The sequence below is a fragment of the Dipodomys spectabilis genome, unplaced genomic scaffold (assembly GCF_019054845.1).
Source record: "Dipodomys spectabilis isolate Male_0828 unplaced genomic scaffold, ASM1905484v1 ptg000230l, whole genome shotgun sequence".
NCBI lineage: Eukaryota > Metazoa > Chordata > Mammalia > Rodentia > Heteromyidae > Dipodomys > Dipodomys spectabilis.
In genome coordinates, this window is record NW_024870907.1 from 773,859 (window position 1) to 792,739 (window position 18,881).

General features: G+C 41.3%; 1 protein-coding gene across 2 annotated transcripts in view; it reads left to right on the top strand.

The window, feature by feature from the left end:
• Tnrc6b (trinucleotide repeat containing adaptor 6B) overlaps window positions 1-18,881 on the top strand; it is a 227,108-nt gene that overhangs the window by 60,433 nt on the left and 147,794 nt on the right. For both annotated transcript variants that reach the window (XM_042697931.1, XM_042697934.1), the window contains exon 3: window positions 12,521-12,610. In XM_042697931.1, the coding sequence (XP_042553865.1) occupies window positions 12,566-12,610 (45 nt within the window). In that variant the 5' untranslated portion in view covers window positions 12,521-12,565. The remainder of the gene's footprint in view (window positions 1-12,520; window positions 12,611-18,881) is intronic.

Here is an 18,881-nt window from a genome sequence, read left to right on the forward strand (position 1 = left end):
TGTGTGTGTATTCTGGCTTTTAAACTCAAGGCCTGGGTGCTGTCCCTGGACTTTTTGCTCAAAGCTCCTGCTCTACCACTTGAACCACAGCTCTACTTCCAGCTTTTTGGTGGTTCCTTGGAGAGAAGAGTCTCATGGACTTTTCCTGCCCAGTCTGGCTTTGAATTGTGATCCTCAGGTCTCCTTGAGTAGCTAGGATTACAGGTATGAGCTACCAGCGCCCGACTAGTTCAGATGGATTTTAAATACTACCACCACCACAGTCAACTGAGGCTGGTGAGACCAGCAAAGCTCCCAAGCCTTTGTTAAGGCCTCTAGCCTAGCACATGCAGTCTTGTCTCTATAGAAACAGCCACTTAACTGACGACAAAGTTGCCATAACTACAGGCACAGTGAAGGTCAGAATACTTTGTCGCCTATAGTTTATCAGGCTCACACTTAAAAGCTAGCACAGAACTCTTAAACATTCACGAGACCTCCTATACTTTGCCTCTCACTAAATTTCTAGGCCCCAACAGAAAACTCTGAACTTTCACATGTGTTATATTCCTAAATATGACTTCATGTTCCTCCATCAAGATTTCAGTCCCATCTACAACAGGTTTAGGGCTAGTAAATAGCGGGGTTCTTCTTTTGACTTAGTGCTTTAACAATTGAGTTTTTTGGTTTTTTTTTTGCCAGTCCGGGGGCTTGAACTCAGGGCCTGGGCATTGTCCTTGAACTTCTTTTGCTCAAGGCTAACACTCTATCACTTGAGCCACAGTACCACTTCCGGATTTTTTTAGTGTATGTGATTCTGAGGAATTGAAGCAAGGGCTTCATGATGCAAGACAAGCGTTCTACCACTAAGCCACATTCCCAGTCCATTTTTTTAAATTTTTTTTTTTTTGGGGGGGGGTCCGGTCGTGGGGCCTGAACTCTGGGCCTGGGTGCTGTCCCTCAGCTCTTCAGCTCAAGGCTAGCGCTCTATCACTTGAGCCACAGCGCCACTTTCGGCTTTTTTTCTTTTTGCTTATGTGGTGCAAGGCAAGTGCTCTACCACTGAGCCACCTTCCCAGCCCCTAAAATGTTTTTTATTATAAAAATACTGTACAGAGGGGTTAGAGTTACATGAGTAAGGTAATGAGTACATTTCCTGTGGAGCATTGTTACCCCTCCTTTGTTTTTCCCCTACCATCCCTTCCCTTCCCACCTCCCAACTCCCCCACCCCAAGTTGTAAAGTTCGTTTTCAACAGTGTCTGGTACATCTCATTGTTACAATGGGTCAACCTGTATCCTTATTTCAGCATTTTGTTATTTCCCTTCTCCTCCCCAAATAAAAATGTATATACAAGATGCAGGGCACCGACATCAAATAGAGTGAAAACAGGGGTGATACACAGGGGTTATACCGTGGACAACATACAAAAGAAACAAAAAGATGACATAGTACATTATAAATACGTTAAAAACAATAGCAAGAAAGAAAAATCCACTTGTGTCCCTAACATGGGGTTCATTTCACTTAACATCATCTTATATGGTCATATGTACATGGCTTTTGACCTTTTCTGCTTGTCCTAGACATATACTAGTTATTGCAAATAAGGGAAACCGTGGGACCTGTGTTTCTTTGGGCCTGGCTTACTTCACTTAATATAATTTTTTCCAAGTCTTTACATTTCCTAACAAATGGGGCAATGTCATTCTTTCTGATGAAGGCATAAAATTCCATTATATATATATATATATATATATATATCACATTTTCTTGATCCATTCATCTACTGAGGGGCATCTGGGTTGGTCCATATCTTAGCTGTGGTGAATAATGCTGTGATAAACATAGTTATCCTGGTAGCTTTAGTATACCCTTGTTTGTGATCGTTTGGGTAAATACCCAAAAGTGGGATTGTTGGGTCATAGGGGAGCTCCATGTGGAGTCTTTTGAGGAACCTCCATACTGCTTTCCAAAGTGGTTGAACAAGTTTACATTCCCACAAACAATGTAGTAGGGTTCCCTTTTGGCCACATCCCCTTCAGCATCTGTTGTTACTAGATTTCTTGATTCTAGCCATTCTAACGGGGATAAGGTGGATCTCAATGTTGTTTTTATTTGCTTTTTTTTTTTTTTTTTGTCAGTAATGGGGCTTGAACTCTGGGCTTGGGCACTGTCTGCGCTCTTCAGCTCAAGGCGAGCACTCTACCACTTGAGCCACAGCACCAGTTCCAGTTTTTTGAGTGGTTTATTGGAGATAAGAGTCTCACAGACTTTCCTGCCTGGGCTGGCTTTGAACCGTGATCCTGAGATCTCAGCCTCCTGAGTAGCTAGGATTACAGGCGTGAGCCACCAGTGCCCGGCTTTACATTTCTTTTATGGCTAGAGAAGTTGAGCATTTCTTCATGTGTCTATTGGCCATTCTTATTTCCTCTTCAGAGAAGTTTCTCTTTAAGTCTTTAGCCCACTTACTTGTCGGGCAGTTGTTTCTTGAGGATTTGTTGTTGGGGGATTTAATTTTTTGAGTTCTAAGTGTATTTTAGATATGAGAACCCCTGTCCATTGTATCCAGCCCGGTTTTTTTTTTTAAGGGATTGGAGTCACCAAATATTGCCTTTGTTACCAGCAAAGATGAATTGCAGATGTGGCTTACATGTGCAAACCAGGTGAACTTCATAGCCCTGAATCTCAGAACCCACCAGACCTAGTAGTAGAAAATTATGAGGGTCCTGAAAAAGTTTATGTGTCCTAGGAAAATACCTGCCCCCGGGGAAGCAGTTTTGTTCTTTATTCTATACCTGCTCTGAGATGGGGAGGAGCAGAAGGAAAGTGCAGAGAAGCACAGTCACAGAGAGATGCTAGGAGAAAACGGGCTAGGAGCCTATAGGCTAGTGCGAATAAATCAAGTAGAAGTATCGAGAGTGGTAGTCAGCATGTTCTCACTGAGGATCTGTTGTCTACTGAGCCACAAATGTATTATTTAATCCTCAGAAAACGTAGTGTTCAGTATGAAGTCTGAGATGTGAAAGATCGAGTTTTGAAGCTACCCTGGGCAGAAAAGTCTGAGGCTTCATCTACATTATCCAGCAAAATGTTGGGCCAAGGCATGGCTCAAGTGGTAGAGCATCAGCCCTGAGCAAGAAAGCCAAGTGAGAGCTTGAGGTCCTGAGTCTAGACAGCATGGCTCCATAGATCTAAAGTATGCACCCTTTGGCTTTACACAGGCAAGAAAGAAAGCCTAAGACAGTCATTTTCTCAAGGTCACATGTGGACAGGCATTAGTATCTGACTCTGGTTACTGCTCTCTGTCCAGCTTTGTCACTTGTTCTTGCCCCTCACACCTAGCAGTGGTAAGGCTGCCCACTCTTGCCAGGCATGGGCGGTTCAGTATCCTTCATTCGTCTGTCTTAATTATTTCTTTTCTAACATGCTGGAAAACTGAGGGCTGGAGTAGCAGAGGGGGTAAGACAAATGGTAGTACCTCAGGAGGAGATGATGAAGTTTAAGAGGATAGGAAAGCCGGGTGTTGGTGGCTCACACCTGTAATCCTAGCTGCTCAGGAGGCTGAGATCTGAGGATCGTGGTTCAAAGCCAGCCCGGGCAGCAAAGTCCCTGAGACTCTTCTCACCAATAAACCATTAGAAAACCGGAAGTGGTACTGTGGCTCAAGCGGTACAGTGCTCACCTTGAGCTGAAGAGCACAAGGACAGCGCCCAAGCCCAGAGTTCAAGCCCCATGACCAACCAAAAAAAAAAAAAAAGGATAGGAAAGATTGGGAAGACAGAAGCATCAGGTGAAATCAGAGAGTCCCAAGGAGGGACCGCCATATCCAGCTGTTGGAACACCAGACAACCTGCCAACCTTACTGCCAGTCTGGAGACTTGAGAGGTAGGGATTTCTCTCTTGCGAGAGGCTTGACTTGGGAAACTATGATAGTCAAGAGGGCAACAGAGAGTCACCATCTTGAGAAAGTTTCTCTGGAATCAACAAGCAATCACAACTTTAACAATCCACAAGATGCTTCACAATAGAACTTGGGTTTAAATTAGTTGTCAGAGGTGTGGGAAGGGAGAGCAGACTAGCCAACAGAAAAAAGCAAAAAGATTTAAGCTGTAGGAAACCAGGTGGCAGCCCTGAAGCCAGAGGCTACATGAATGAGCCCAGCAGGCCCCACTCCTGGTAGATGAAGGATTGGGAATTCTCAATGAACCCAAGAGCAGAGACATCTGTAAAGCATTTGTAGGTCCCACCTCAGAAAGTGTTGCAGTTCCCTTGAAACCTGACCCATGTGTGGGATGTACCACTAAGCTCTGGCAACTCAAAAAGATCAGGCACAAGTCCAGCACAGCCCACATTAGATAAGAGTTAGCTGAGCCACACCTGGCAGCTCAGCAGCTTTGGGCCACCCTGCTGAGCCAAACAATAGGGCTATCAGCCATCAGCAAGAACTCTCAAGCCCTGCCACCAAGTAAAGTAACAGCTTCACACTCAGGCCTAAAACAGCTTCTTGCAACCTGTAGAGAAGTCTAGATATAAATATAGATATGAATATAGATATGAACCCAAACAAATATGAGTTATTATTTCACTAGGATTATCCCGTCTATCTCCTTCCTATTACCCAATTGGTGAAAGAAGGTCTTCCTAGAGCATGAAGTTACACCTTGGATCCTTTTTAGAAAGATGAATATAGGTAATTCTTAATCATTAGTACTTAACACAGAGGACTATGATTTACTACCTATTACAGCCTTTGAAATCATATAAATATATAGATATGAATATACATATGAACCAAAACAAATATGAGTTTAAAACTCATTCATTTGTTATATATCTGTCTTTGTTATTCTATTGATTTAGTGTTTTATGTGTTATATTTGTTTAACTTTATGGTTTTTCTCTTCTGTGAATCATATAAAAGCCATTTACCTTTTAATATCTACATTTTAGCATAGACCTGTTATTTCCTCCCATTTAATCTTATAGTTTGCTTCTCCTTCTTTTAACCCAACTGTGGTATCTGAATGTCATCACTGCATTTTAGTATTCTCCCTTGAATCATCTTTTGATTTCCTTTACATTGTCCCTCATCAGTTCTGCCACCTTATATCTACAAGTGGAACTTTTCTCTCCCATTCCTGCTTTTCACCCATAAATCTTCAGTTCCTAAACTCATGCCTAGAAACTAGATTATCTGAGTATCACTTGTTCTTTTTGTTTTTGTTTTTCACTTTTTGCTTTCTGTTTTGTCTTTCTGTTACTGTTGTCTATTTTTCTCTTTTCCTTGGTCCATTAATGTTCTCTGTTTTCTAAAATGTGTGTGTGTGTGTGTGTGTGTGTGTGTGTGTGTGTGTGTGTGTGTGTCTTCACTGTACCTTGACTGCTCCCTAACGCAGCACAACATTAAGTTAATAATTTTCTGCTTATCTCACCCTACCTTCCTAATAACCCGTCCCACAAAAGTTAGCTCTCAAGCCAGATATTGATAGCTCATACCTGTAATCCTAGCTACTCAGGAGGCTAAGATTTGAGGATCATGGTTTGATGCCATGATGCCATCCTGAGCAGACAAACCCAAAAGGCTCTTTATCTCCAGTTACTTACCAGAAAAACTGGAAGTGAAGCTGTGGCTCACTAGCCTTGGGCACTGAGTTCAAACCTCAGGATGGGCACACATGTATGCACATGTGCCCACACATACACAAGTTATCCCTATATAATATAGCCAAATAGTATTATTTCACTAGGATTATCCCCTCTATCTCCTTCCTGCTTACCCCATTGGTTAAAGAAGGTCTTTCTAGAGCATGAAGACACATCTTGGATCCTTTTTAGAAAGATGAATATAGGTAATTCTTTATCATTAGTACTTAACACAGAGGAATATGGTTTACTACCTATTACAGCCTTTGAAACCAAGCTTCTTCACTTTGAATAGAGAAAAGTTATACACACAATATCTCTAGCACTGAAATTGACTATTGCTCAGCTGAGACTCACCTGCCAGTTGATACACTACCACCACCACCAGCAGTCATTACCCCATTTTAATCAAACTGCAGAAAGGCACCAACTGAAAGTACGCAGGAGATGGAAACTGCAACAATCTTATACCCAGATGAACAAGTTCCAGTGAAAAATCATGAAGTTCATGAGCTAACAAGTCCTCAAAGATAAACAATGCTACAACAAAGGACTTAAGTGAGAATGAAGAGGAAAAAGTCTAAACAATGAAACCAATAAAACAATGATAGTATGGTTAATGAAACATAGGAACAGGTGTTTAAAAAACTGGACAAATTCCTAGAGAATTTGAACAAATAGCAAAAGAAACAAGAGAATATGAACAAGTTGGAGATTTATCTTAGTGGAAAAACACTTGTATGGCAAGTGCTAGGCCCTACTCAGTCCTCAGCTCTGGAAAAAAACAACAAAACTGAATAAAGAAACTGTGTAGGAGCTGGATGCTGGTGGCTCATGCCTGTAATCCTAGTGACTCAGGAGGCTGAGTCCTGAGAATCATAGTTCAAGGTAGAAAGTCTGTGAAACTCTTATCTCTAATTAACCACCAGAAAACAGGAAGTAGCACTGTGGCTCAGAGTGGTAGAGCAATAGCCTTGAGCTGAAGAGCTCAGGGACAGCACCCAGGCCCTGAGTTCAAGCCCCACGGCTGGGGGGTGGGGAAAGAGAAAGAAAGAGAGAGAGAAAGAGAAAGAAAGAATGAGAGAATAAAGAATATATTGAAAGCTGCAAAAGTGAGGAAGTAAGTAACTTACAATGGCAAACTTGTTAGAATAACAGATTTCTCAACACAGTTAAGTACAAGGGGTCATGGAAAGATATAATTCAATTCTTGAAAGAGATAATTCAACTTTGCCAACAGAGACTACTGTACCCAGTGAAGCTGTCCTTCAGAATTGAAAGAGAAATAAAGACTTTCTATTATAAACAATAGCTAAAGGAATCCACAACTTCTAAGCCAGTGTTGCCAAAGATACTTAAGATAACCCTGCTTGCAGAAGAAGATGATCCAAAACAGAAAAACAAAAAGAATAAACTCCATTAGAAGAGTGATTAGCAAAGTAGGAAGTAAAGAAGCAAGCATTGCAAAACAACAAAATGACCAGAAATGCTCTCAAATGATTGTGGACCTCTCAATATTAATATCAATTAGCTCAGCTCAAAACTGGGCTAAAAAATGTATAAAAGCAGCTTGGATTAAAATCAAGATTCAGCCATTTATTGTCTGAATGAAATACATCTCATTGAAAAACATGTACACAGCTTAGAGTGAATGTCACTGAAAGCAGGCAAGAGTAGCTGTACTTACATCTGATAAAATAGACATCAAGCCAGAATCAGTCAGAAGGGAATGATCCACGAACAGGAAATTATAGTTATTAAGATATATGCACTTAATAGCATGTACCTGGGTTCACTAGACCTGGACTTGATAGCATTAATGTGGTACACCCAGCACACTTAATAGAAGGAGACTTAGCACCAATAGATAAGCCATCCAAACAGAAACATCAACAAACAATTATTTTTTTGTTTTGGGTCCGGTTGTGGGGCCTGAACTCTGGGCCTGGGCACTGTCCCTCAACTCTTCAGCTCAAGGCTAGCGCTCTACCACTTGAGCCACAGCACCACTTCCGGATTTTTTCTTTTTGCTTATGTGGTGCTGAGGAATCGAACCCAGGGCCTCATGCATGCAAGACAAGCACTCTACAACTGAGCCACCTTCCCAGCCCCAACAAACAATTTTTTAAAAACAATTAAAATTAAATAGTACTATAGACCAAATGGAATCATCAGATATCCGCAGAGTTTTTCACCCAGTAGCTACACAATACACATTTTTCTTAGCATCCAAAGAACATTTTTGGAAACAGCATATTCTAGGTCATACAAGTTTGGACAAATACAAGAAAACTGAAATAACTCTTTGTATTCTTTAGGTAATAATGAAATTAAACTAGACTACAGTGAAAAATAATACAGAAAATATTTAAACCCATGGAGACGGAACAACCCATTGTTAAATGACAAGTGGGTTACTGAAGAAATAAAGGGAGAGTTCAAAAAGTGCCTTAAAAACTAAAGAGAGCCGGGCGTTGGTGGCTCACGCCTGTAATCCTAGCTACTTAGGAGGCTGAGATCTGAGAATCGCAGTTCAAAGCCAGCCCAGGCAGGAAAGTCCGTGAGGCTCTTATCTCCAATAAACCACCAGAAAACTGGAAGTGGCACTGTGACTCAGCTGGTAGAATGCTGACCTTGAGCTGAAGAGCTGAGAGACAGTGCCCAGGCCAAGAGTTCAAGCCCCATGACCACCACCAACAAAACAACAACAAATATAATAATAATAATAATAGAAGTACATCCTACCAGAACCAGGATATCCACTCTCTCCCCTCTTATTCAATATAGTACTAGAGTTCTTATCCAAAGCAATAATGCAAAACAAAGAAATGAAAGAGGGAAAGAAGAAATCAAACTATCTTTATTTGCTAATATTCTAATGTTATACTCAACAGACCCTGCAGGCTCTACCAAAAAAACTGGTAAAACTAGCCAGGTACCAGTGGCTCCTGCTTGTAATCCTAGCTACTTAGGAGGTTGAAATCTGAGGATAGTGGTTCAAAGCCAGCTTAGGTAGAAAAGTCTATGAGATTCTTTTCTCCAATCAATCAGAAAAAAAAAAAAAAGAAGAAGAAGTGGTGGAATTGAAGCTATGGCTTAACTAGTAAAGTGCCATATTTGAGCAAAACAACTGAAGGACAATACTCAGGCCCTGACTTTAAGCCCCACTTTAAAACTGGGTCGTAGAAGAATACAGAGTTAGTGCTCAAAGATCAAAAGGCCAGACACTAATGGTTTATACCTGTAATCCTAACTACTCAGCAGGCTGAGATCTGAGGATTATAGTTTGAAGCCAGTCTAGGCAGGAAAGTCTGTGAGACTCTTATCTCCAATTAATCACAGAAAAAGTCAGAAGTGGCGCTGTGCCCCAAGTGGTAGAGCACTAGCCTTGAGTAAAAAGGAGCTCAGGGACAGCACCCAAGCCCAGAGTTTGGACCTCAGACCAGCAAAAAAAGAAAGAGAAAGAGAGAGAGAGAGAGAGAGAGAGAGGAAGGAAGGAAGGAAGGAAGAAAAAAAGATTAGTAGCTTTTCTGTATACCAGCTATGAACCAACAGGCTGAGGAACAATCAGGAAATTAATTCTATTCACATTAGCCTTAAAAACAATGAAATACCTAGGTATTACGAACTAAGGAAATGAAAGACCTCTACAGTGAAAACTGTAAAATCATAAAGTTAAGATGTCAGAAGATGAAAGACCTCCCATGCTCACGGATTGGCATTATTAGTATTATGAAAATGAACGCACCGCCAAAAGCAGTGTTATATAATCAGTGTAATACCATCAAGATCTTAATATCATTTCTGACAGAATTGTAGAATTAGCCCAAAAGTTCATATAGAGGCATAAAAGACCCTGGATAGCAAAAGCAATCCTAAGGAAAAGGAGCACTGCTAGAGCCATCACAGTACCAGACTCTTAACTCCTACCACAGACCTACTACAATAACACACAGCATGTTATTGTCATAAAGAAACCTGAAGATCAGTGAAAACAGTAGAGAAGTCTCAGGAATATTTTTTTCTTTTTTCTTTTTAATTGTTATTATAAAGGTGATATACAGAGGGATTACAATTGTATATATCAGATATTAGTATGTTTCCTTTTGAAGAATATCACCCTTTGCCTTGCTCTCTCCCAGTTTTTTCCTCCTGTCTCCACTCGCAAATGGTATAGTTAAACTAATTTTTAACAAAGGAGCCAAGAACATACAATGGAGAAAACAGAGAGCCTCTTCAACAAATGGTGTTGGGAACACTGACTAGTTGGGAACACTGCAGAAAACAGAAATTAGACCTCTGTCTCTTCTCCTGTACAAAAATAAACTCCATTGAGATCCAAGAGCTTAAAGTAAGCCCTGAAACTTTAAATCTACTATAGGAAAATATAGGAAAGATCCTGGAAATTATAAGCATAGTTACATTTTTTTTCTGAATAGGAGGATGCCAAATACCCAAGGGCAAGTATTGACAAATGGTACTGACTACATCAAATGAAGAGTTTCTGAACACAAAAGAAACAACAGCAGAACCAAATAACAACCCATGGACTAGAAGATATCTCTGTCAGTTATTTAGCAAATATAAGATTAATGTCCAGGAGGTGTAGGGTAGATGTATCTTGTAGAATATTACAAACCCATAAAGAAGGAAGGGAAAAATCAGTTCAGGGAAGCCCATTTCACTTGGGGCAGGCAGACACGGACTGTCGGGCAGTATTTGTTTACCTTGGAGAAAGGGAATAGAGGTCAAGTGACAGCTTCTTCTCTACTCAGTATACATTTCACATTACCTAAATACACATTTGTTCCCAAAACACGGTGAGATAAACACAGTAGCTACTTTGATAGTTCCTTTCTGCCCAGCAGAAATGGTGGGAGAAGCAGAAGGTGAAGCAGAAAAGAAGTAGAACTCAGGAGGCTGAGATCTGAGGATCGTGGTTCAAAGCTAGCTGGAGCAGGAAAGTTCGTGGGACTCTTATCTCCAATAAATCACCAGAAAACAAGAAGTGGTGCTGTGGCTTAAGTGGTAAAGTGATCGCCTTGAGCTGAGGGACAATACCTAGGTCCAGAATTCAAGCCCCACCACAACTGACCAAAAAAAAAAGAAAAAAGAGAAGTAGAGGTCTTGGGGCTAGTCCAGAGCAGATCACCAGGGCTGGTATACACCAGCAGATGTTACACAGATCATTTTAGCTTTTATTTTTGTTCGCTATGAACCATTTTAAAATGCTTGACAGATTTATAAGCATTTGTACTTCTATTTTAATGGAGATTTGTTTTGTATTTATTTGAGTTTTCTTCAATAATTAGGTATTTAATGAGTTTGTTAATATGTTGCATAATTTGAAGAGCAGTAGGGAGTTTGAACTCAGGGCCTCAAGCTTGCTAGATTAGATTAGCACTATATCACTTGGGCCATGCCTTTAGCCAGGCAATTTGCTGGTTACTTTGGAGATGGAGTCTAGAGGATTTTTCTGCTCAGATTGGCCTCAAACCACAGGCCCCCAGATCTCAACTTTCTGAGCAGTTACTATTACAAGCCTAAGCCCCAAGACCTAGCTTGCCTTACATTCTTTTTTCTTTTCTTTCTTTTCTTTTTCTTTTTTTTTGTTTTGGGGCTTGAATTCAGGGTCTGGGTGCTGTACCTGAGTTTTTTCATTTAAGGCTAGCACTCTACCACTTTGAGTTACAGTACCATTTCCAGTTTCCTGGTGGTCAATTTGGAGACAAGAGTCTCACACAAACTTTCCTGCCCGGGCTGGCTTGGAACCACGATCCTCGGATCTCAGCCTCCTGTGTAGCTAGGATTGCAGGTATGAGCCACCGGGGCTTGGCTTTATTCACATTCTTCAGAGGAAAAATGTCTTACCCCAAAAATAGCCTAGTACTATTTTTTTAAACAAATGAAGGATTTATTGGGCATGTTTTCTTCAAATAAAAAGATGGGATAGTCGGGCACCAGTAGCTCACACCTGTAATCCTAGATACTCAGGAGGCTGAGATCTGAGACCCACGGTTCAAAGCCAGCCTAGGAAGGAAAGTCCATAAGACTCTTATCTCCAATAAACCACCAGAAAACCAGAAGTGGTGCTGTGGCTCAAAGTGGTAAAGCTCTAGCATTGAGCTGAAGAGCTGAGGGACAGTGCCTAGGCCTAGAGTTCAAGCCTCATGATTGACAAAAAAAAAAAGGGATTGAATACATTTTAATTTTAGTTATAAAAAAAATCAAGGATGTTGAACATAACCATGAATCCAAGAAACCCATTCAGTCGCTGTAGCATGACATAGCATGATGGCAGCATAACCTTCTGCAGCCTAACTCTGGTACACACCTTGGCTCCAAGGGTCTCCTTTCTGCCTACTGCAAGAACCACTGAAGATTTCCATATCCAGCTAGGTACTGGTGGCTCACGCCTATAATCCTAGCTACTCAGGAGGCTGATATCTGAGGATCACAAATTTGAAGTCAGACCCTAAAGGAAAGTTCATGAGACTCTTATTTCCATTTTACTAGCAGAGAGACAGAAGTGGAGTTGTAGTGCAAGTGTAGAGTGCTAGCATTGAGTGAAAAAGTTAAGTAAAGGATTATATCCAGGCTCTGAGTTCAAACCTCAGTACTAGGTTTAAAAAAACAAAAACAATAAGATTTCCATGGGGGAAGAAATCTAGAGCTGTTAATAGCCTGATCCATCCAAGGAGGGGGAACTGTTTCTTCCCCTTAGATGTGTGTTTGTGCACATATGTATGCGTGTGTGCACATACTCATACCTAAGTGGTTTAAGGTCACTGCCTCACAGTGCCCAGGATCTCAGTTACTGAATTTCAATTTAGAGCTTTGAAATAGCCAACTCTTGTCCTGCATTCCTTAACGTATGTTTTTTTTTCTTCTTTCAGGCAGTATTTTGCATTTCTGCAAAGTTTTGCACAGTGTCTGTTCCCATGCAAACCAATGAAGGAGAAGTGTCGGAAGAAAGCAGTTCCAAGGTTGGTAAATTGCTTAACAATACAAACAATTTGAGTAGAAACTAAAAAGTAGAGGCAATGGAAGAGTGGTGTGGGTGTTTTGTTTTAGATAAATCTAGAAATTAAATTGATTTGCATTATAACCTAAGTCCAAGAAGATATTTTTTCTCTGTATAATTTTTTGTTACACTGTATGACAAATTTAAAACTTATTTGACCAAATCTATGGTTCACTTTTAGCATACTACTACTGTATTTTTTAATTTCTATCAGGAAAATTATATACTCTTATATAAAATGAAAACTAATCAAAGTACAAGAGGTAAAAAGTCAAAAGCTATTCCTTACTTTTGCTGCATAGACGTAGTCACTGATAACTTTTGGAGATTAGTATGTTAGAAAAAAATGTTTTTTTCAGTTGTGGGGCTTGAACTTAGTGAATGGGCACTGTCCCTGAACTCCTTGTCTCAAAGCTAGCCTCTACCACTTTGAGCCACAGCTCTACTTCCGGTTTTCTGGTGGTTAATTAGAGGTAAGAGTCTCGGAATTTCCTGCCCAGTTTGGCTTTGAACTGAGATCCTCAAATCTCATCCTCTTGAGTAGCTAGAATTATAGGCATGAGCCACCAGCATCTGGTTAGAAATTTTTAAGTGGTAATTGATTTGTTGTTTAGATCACTAAATTGATTTTTTGTTTAGATCAGGTTTAGATCACTAAGCCTGAAGGAATACTGTCTTTGTCAACTCTCTCTATAAGTAATTATCTATGTGTTTATCATTATTACTATTGCTGTGTAGTTCCATGTCCTGACTTTCTGTGACTCCTTCCTGGCCCAGTCACGTGGGACCCTTGTCCCCTTTGCATATCCCCTTTCTTCTTCAGAATTGGCTATAGTGCTTCCTTGGAGCTTTTGAGGGTCACATTGTTTACTGCCCAGGTTGTACCCAAGTTTGGGGTACCTGATTGCTGCTATTGCTATCTGCACTAGACCAAAAGTGGAGCAGTGTCACACTCGAAAGTGTGCTATGTTGAACAGAAAAGATTACACGTTGTCTCATTCCTTAACATGATATGAAGAATTAACAAAACCATGGATAGGGGCTGGGAAGGTGGCTCAGTGGTAGCGCGCTTGCCTTGCATGCATGAAGCTCTGGGTTCGATTCCTCAGCACCACATAAGCAAAAAGAAAAAAGCCGGAAGTGGCGCTGTGGCTCAAGTGGTAGAGCGCTAGCCTTGAGCTGAATAGCTGAAGGACAGTGCCCAGGCCCAGAGTTCAGGCCCCGCGACCGGGCCCAAAAAAAAAAACCAAAAAAAAAAAAACCATGGATAGAGTCCAGATTGGTAGTTTCTGGAACTTGGTTGAGGAAAATGAGAAATAGGAGTAACCACTCAATGGGGCAGGGATTCCATTTGGCATGATGGAAACATTTCAGAACTAGATAGAGATGTTGCACATGCTGTAAATATACGGAATGCCTCTGAATTGTTCATCTTAAAATGGTTAATTTTGTGTGTCTTTCACATCATTGAATTCATTAAATGTCATTGCATTCCTATCGCACCAATCCTCACTGCCTCTAGGCCTCCTGCTGTGATTGGTTGAATTCTAGAGAGGCTGTGCCCATGTTCGCTGTTGTGTTTCCTGAGCTGGCTTCAGAAAAGCACTGTTTGTGCAGAGTCTCCGAGTCCTTCTTTCAAGTAGCCCCTCAGCATCTTTCTAAATCCCCCTTTACTACGTGTCATCATCTAGTCCTCTTGTTCTTCCTTTCCTATCTCACCGGTTCTCTTCTTTGGTTTTGTAGCTAAAACATCAGGCCTGTCTAGACCCTGTGTTCTATTGAGGGCTCATGAGAATCAGTGAGACACACAGATTCTGCTGTAGGATCTCCCTGACACCTACACGTGCACATGCACACGTGACCTAAGACACACCAGCCCCAGGACTTCTAAGGGAGCCATACACTCTTCCCCCCCAAGATCCTAATGATTAATTTATAATGAAATGTGATGATAAAGAAGGCTGGATTCTAGGGTGCTCTGGCTAGTACTACATTCTTTTCCTGGAAAGCTAAGATTTAATTGAAATATTGCTTGATGTACAGGGCTTGATTTTCCTGTAGTGTATGAGAAACAAAGTATTGAGTAGAATGAACACAGCGTTCCATGCTTTTAGAGGTTAAGTATGAAAAGTATGTTTTGTGAAACATAGAAGACCTAACAGGAAGTCACAGGTATACACCTTTTGGCCTGATTTTCTTAGAGAGAAGTACATATGACCTGCTATATTTGACATCTGTATACTTGTTGATCTGAAAAACATTTTATCTATGATTCATGGCTTTCAGTCATTGAATTTAATGTTATATGTGTGTGTGTGCGTGCACGCGCACACGCGTGCGTGTATGCATGTACCTGTGCCTCGTCTGGCTATTACGGAGTAGAACTGTGTATCACCTGGCAGTTTTACATCTGTTATATGATTACATACGTATTTTGGATGTCAGCTGTTTATGTCATCCTTTCTTCATTTTTAAAAATTGAGATAACTTGTCAAAAAATGAAAGAGTTATATAAACATTCACTTTATTTAAGTGAACAAAGCATTTACTGGGCATCTATGATGTACTGATGTCCTAGCTATACTACAGAACAAACAGCACCAGTGGCCCACACCTCTAATCCTAGCTGCTTAGGAGGCTGAGAACTGAGGATTGTGGGTCAGAGTCAGACCAGACAGGAAAAAGTTTGTGAGACTCTTATCTCCAATTAGCCACCAAAAAGTTGCAAGTAGAGATGTGTCTCAAGTGGTGGTAGAGCTGCAACTTTGAGCGAAAAAAATTTCAGGGACAGCTCCAGGCCTTGACTTTAAGCCCCAGATAATAGAACATATTACATATATTCATATAATATAGAAGTGCTAAATGATGTTGCACATTGAGAACTATTAGTCTAGGTGAGGGAACCATGTCCACCATGATACTTATGTTATATGTGCACATAGCTCTAAGCACTGACATCCTCCTTCACAGCAGAGAGGGTAAGACACAACTAGACTTAATACGGAGGACAAAGGTATTTTTGTTTGTTTGGGTTTGTTGGTGGGTGGGTGGGGCTGAGAGGAGAAGCATTTGTAGCATGTACATGGCAGAATATGACAGGAGATAGTCTTTCTTTAATTCTTTCTTTCTTTCTGTCTATCTGTCTGTCTCCCTCCCAATCTTTCCCCCTTTCCCTCCCCCCTTTCTTTTGCCAGTCATGGCGCTTAAACTTAGGGCCTGAGCACTGTACCTGAGCTTCTTTTACTCAAGGCTAGCATTCTACCACTTGAACCACAATGCCAATTCCTGCTCTTTCTGTGTATGTGGTACTGAGGAATCTAACCCAGGACTTCATGCATGCTAAGCAAACATTCTACCACTAAGCCACATTCCTAACCCAGGAGATGGTGTTTCATACATCTTCCTGTATATTAAACCATACCAAACTTAATGGTTTAAAATCCCCAAACCAGCCAGATGCCAGTGGCTCACACCTGTAATCTTAGCTACTCAGGAGGCTGAGATCTGAAGATTGCAGTTAGAAGCTGGCCTGGGCAGAAAAGTCCCCTTGAGACTCTCCAATTAACCACTCAAAAATCTGGAAATGGATCTGTGGCTTAATTGATAGAACAGTAGCCTTGAGTACAAGAGGCTCAGGGACAGCACCGAGGCCCTGAGTTCAAGCCCCAGAACCACAAAATTTACTTATTATTTAAAATAAAAATAAAATCCCAAATCATTATACTGGGCAGAAGAGTCCCAAATGCTTTATGTAGAGGGTTGGGAATGTGGCTTAGTGGTAGAGTGTTTGCCTAGCATGCACAAAGCCCTGGGTTAGATTCCTCAGCACCACATATACAGAAAAAGCCAGAATTGGCACTGTGGTTCAAGTGGTAGAGTGCTAGCCTTGAGCAAAAGAAGCTCAGGGACAGTGCCCAGGTCCTGAGTTCAAGCCCCATGACTGACAAAATAAAATCGAAATATTTTATGTAGATACTATCCTCAAGAATGAGGAACATATTTTCTTTCTTTCTTTCTTTTTTTTTTTTTTTGGTCTGTCGTGGGGCCTGAACTCTGGGCCTGGGCGCTGTCCCTCAGCTCTTCAGCTCAAGGCTAGCGCTCTCCCACTTGAGCCGCAGCACCACTTCCGGCTTTTTCTGCTTATGTGGTGCTGAGGAATGGAACCCAGGGCCTCATGCATGCAAGGCAAGTACTCTACCACTGAGCCATGTCCCCAGCCCGGAGCACAATTTTCTTTAAATGTGGCTTTATGTAGTGGAGAAACTTAACAAACACCACCTCAGCCAGAGCGGCCACCTCAGCCAGAGCAGCAAGGTCATGGCCATCTTGTCACCTGTGAGGTCATGTTTGTGGTATGTCCCCTGGATGAGTGGTGGTGAAATAGCACATCACATCTGCGTGCTCCTGTCCTCAGACCCATTGCCCAAGTCCAGTCAGAAATGCACTGGTCTGATCTGGCTAGAGGGCTACTCTGCAAAGGATCTGATTTAAAAAAAAAAAAAACTGCCAAGGAAAATGAGAAAAACTAACAGCAAAGCAGAGCCAAAGGAGACATGAGGAAATACAGTGTGGTATCCTGGATAGAGGTAAATAGCAAGAGAATGGAGGTAAATAGTAAGAGAATCTCCATATATGGGCATTAGGACATTAGGAAGTAACAGGTCTCAATATTGGCTCAGTAATTGTGAGGAACAGTAATAGCAGAGCTGGATGTGGGACATACTTGGAAACCTTCTCTCTGTCTTGTTTTTTAAAATCTAAACTTGCTCTGGAAAAAATAAAGTTGACTTATATTTTTGTTTTTGTTTTTATTTTTTGAGATAGTATCTCTGTGTAGCCAAACCCACACACAGCCTTTCGTTGTTTTTAATGATTTGATATTTGACTAAGCTCAGTAGGACAGTTCTGCTCCAAAATGGTGTTGGCAGGAGCTGAAGTCATCTGGAGGCTCAGTTGTCCAGAAATGTCCAATATGGCTGCTAGCTGGCATTGCCTGTCAGCTGGTGGCTCAGTTTTTGAGGCTGCTGTCCAGATGTTTTTCCATATGACCTCTTTGCTTACCTTGGGTTTCTCACACATGGCGTCTGGGACTCCAGAGGGCCCATTCTAAGCATGCATCTTCTGGCTCTGCCTCAGAAGTCACATTCTGTTGAATTAAAGTAAGTCACAGGACTACTTCATATGAAGGGTAGGAGAGAGAAATACCATCCCACCTCTCAATGGGAAGACTGGCAGGGAATCTGAGGCCATCATTAGTCTACTGTATAATGAATTAAAGTGCTGGGCTTGCCAGACACTGGTAGCTCACACCTGTAACCCTAGCTACTCACAAGGCCGAGACTTGGAGGATCACATTTGAAGTTTAGCCTAGGTAGAAAAGTTTGGGAGACTCTTATCGCCAGTTAACCAGTATAATGCCAGACGGGAGGAATGGCTTAAGTTACTAATAGAATGCCAGTTGTGACCAAGAAAGCCCAGTGAGAGTACAAGGCCCTGAATTCAAGCCCTAGTATTGGTACCAAAAAAAAAGTGTTGTGTTTAAAAAGAAGGCACAAAGCCAGGAGCCGGTGGATCATGCCTGTTATCCTAGCTCCTCAAGGAGGCTGAGATCTAAGGATCACTATTCAAAGCTAGCCTGGGCAGGAACATCAGTGAGACTCTTAATCTCCAGTTAACCACCAGAAAAAATGGAAGTGGTACTATGGCTCACTGGTAGAACACTACCTTTGAGCTGAAGAGCTGAGAGACAGCACCAGGCCCAGAGTTCAAGCCCCATGACTGAGGGGAAAAAAATAAAAAGGAAACAATGGAAATTAACTTATTTTAGAATGAGGAGTTTCTAGAATAGGTAGCAGATTTTTCAGAGTAAGAAATGAATTGCTTATTTTACTTTAACACTTGCTCTGTTAACTGATCTTGACAGAAAATATAATAGACAATAATGTTTGTATCTTTAACCCCAGATTCTTTAATTTTATATACTCCTGCCAAAAAATGTTATGGTTCCAATTGATCCTTGCCTTCAGTATGTTTTCATTTTAGCCATTCTAATGGATGTGAAATGCTACTTCATTTTGTGTGTGTGTGTGTGTGTGCGCGCGCGCGCGTGCACACATGTATGAGCACCCTGTCCTAATACAAGAGTTTGGACTGGCGGGCTGGGAAGGTGGCTCAGTGGTAGAGCTCTTGCCTTGCATGCATGAGGCCCTGGGTTCGATTCCTTAGCACCACAT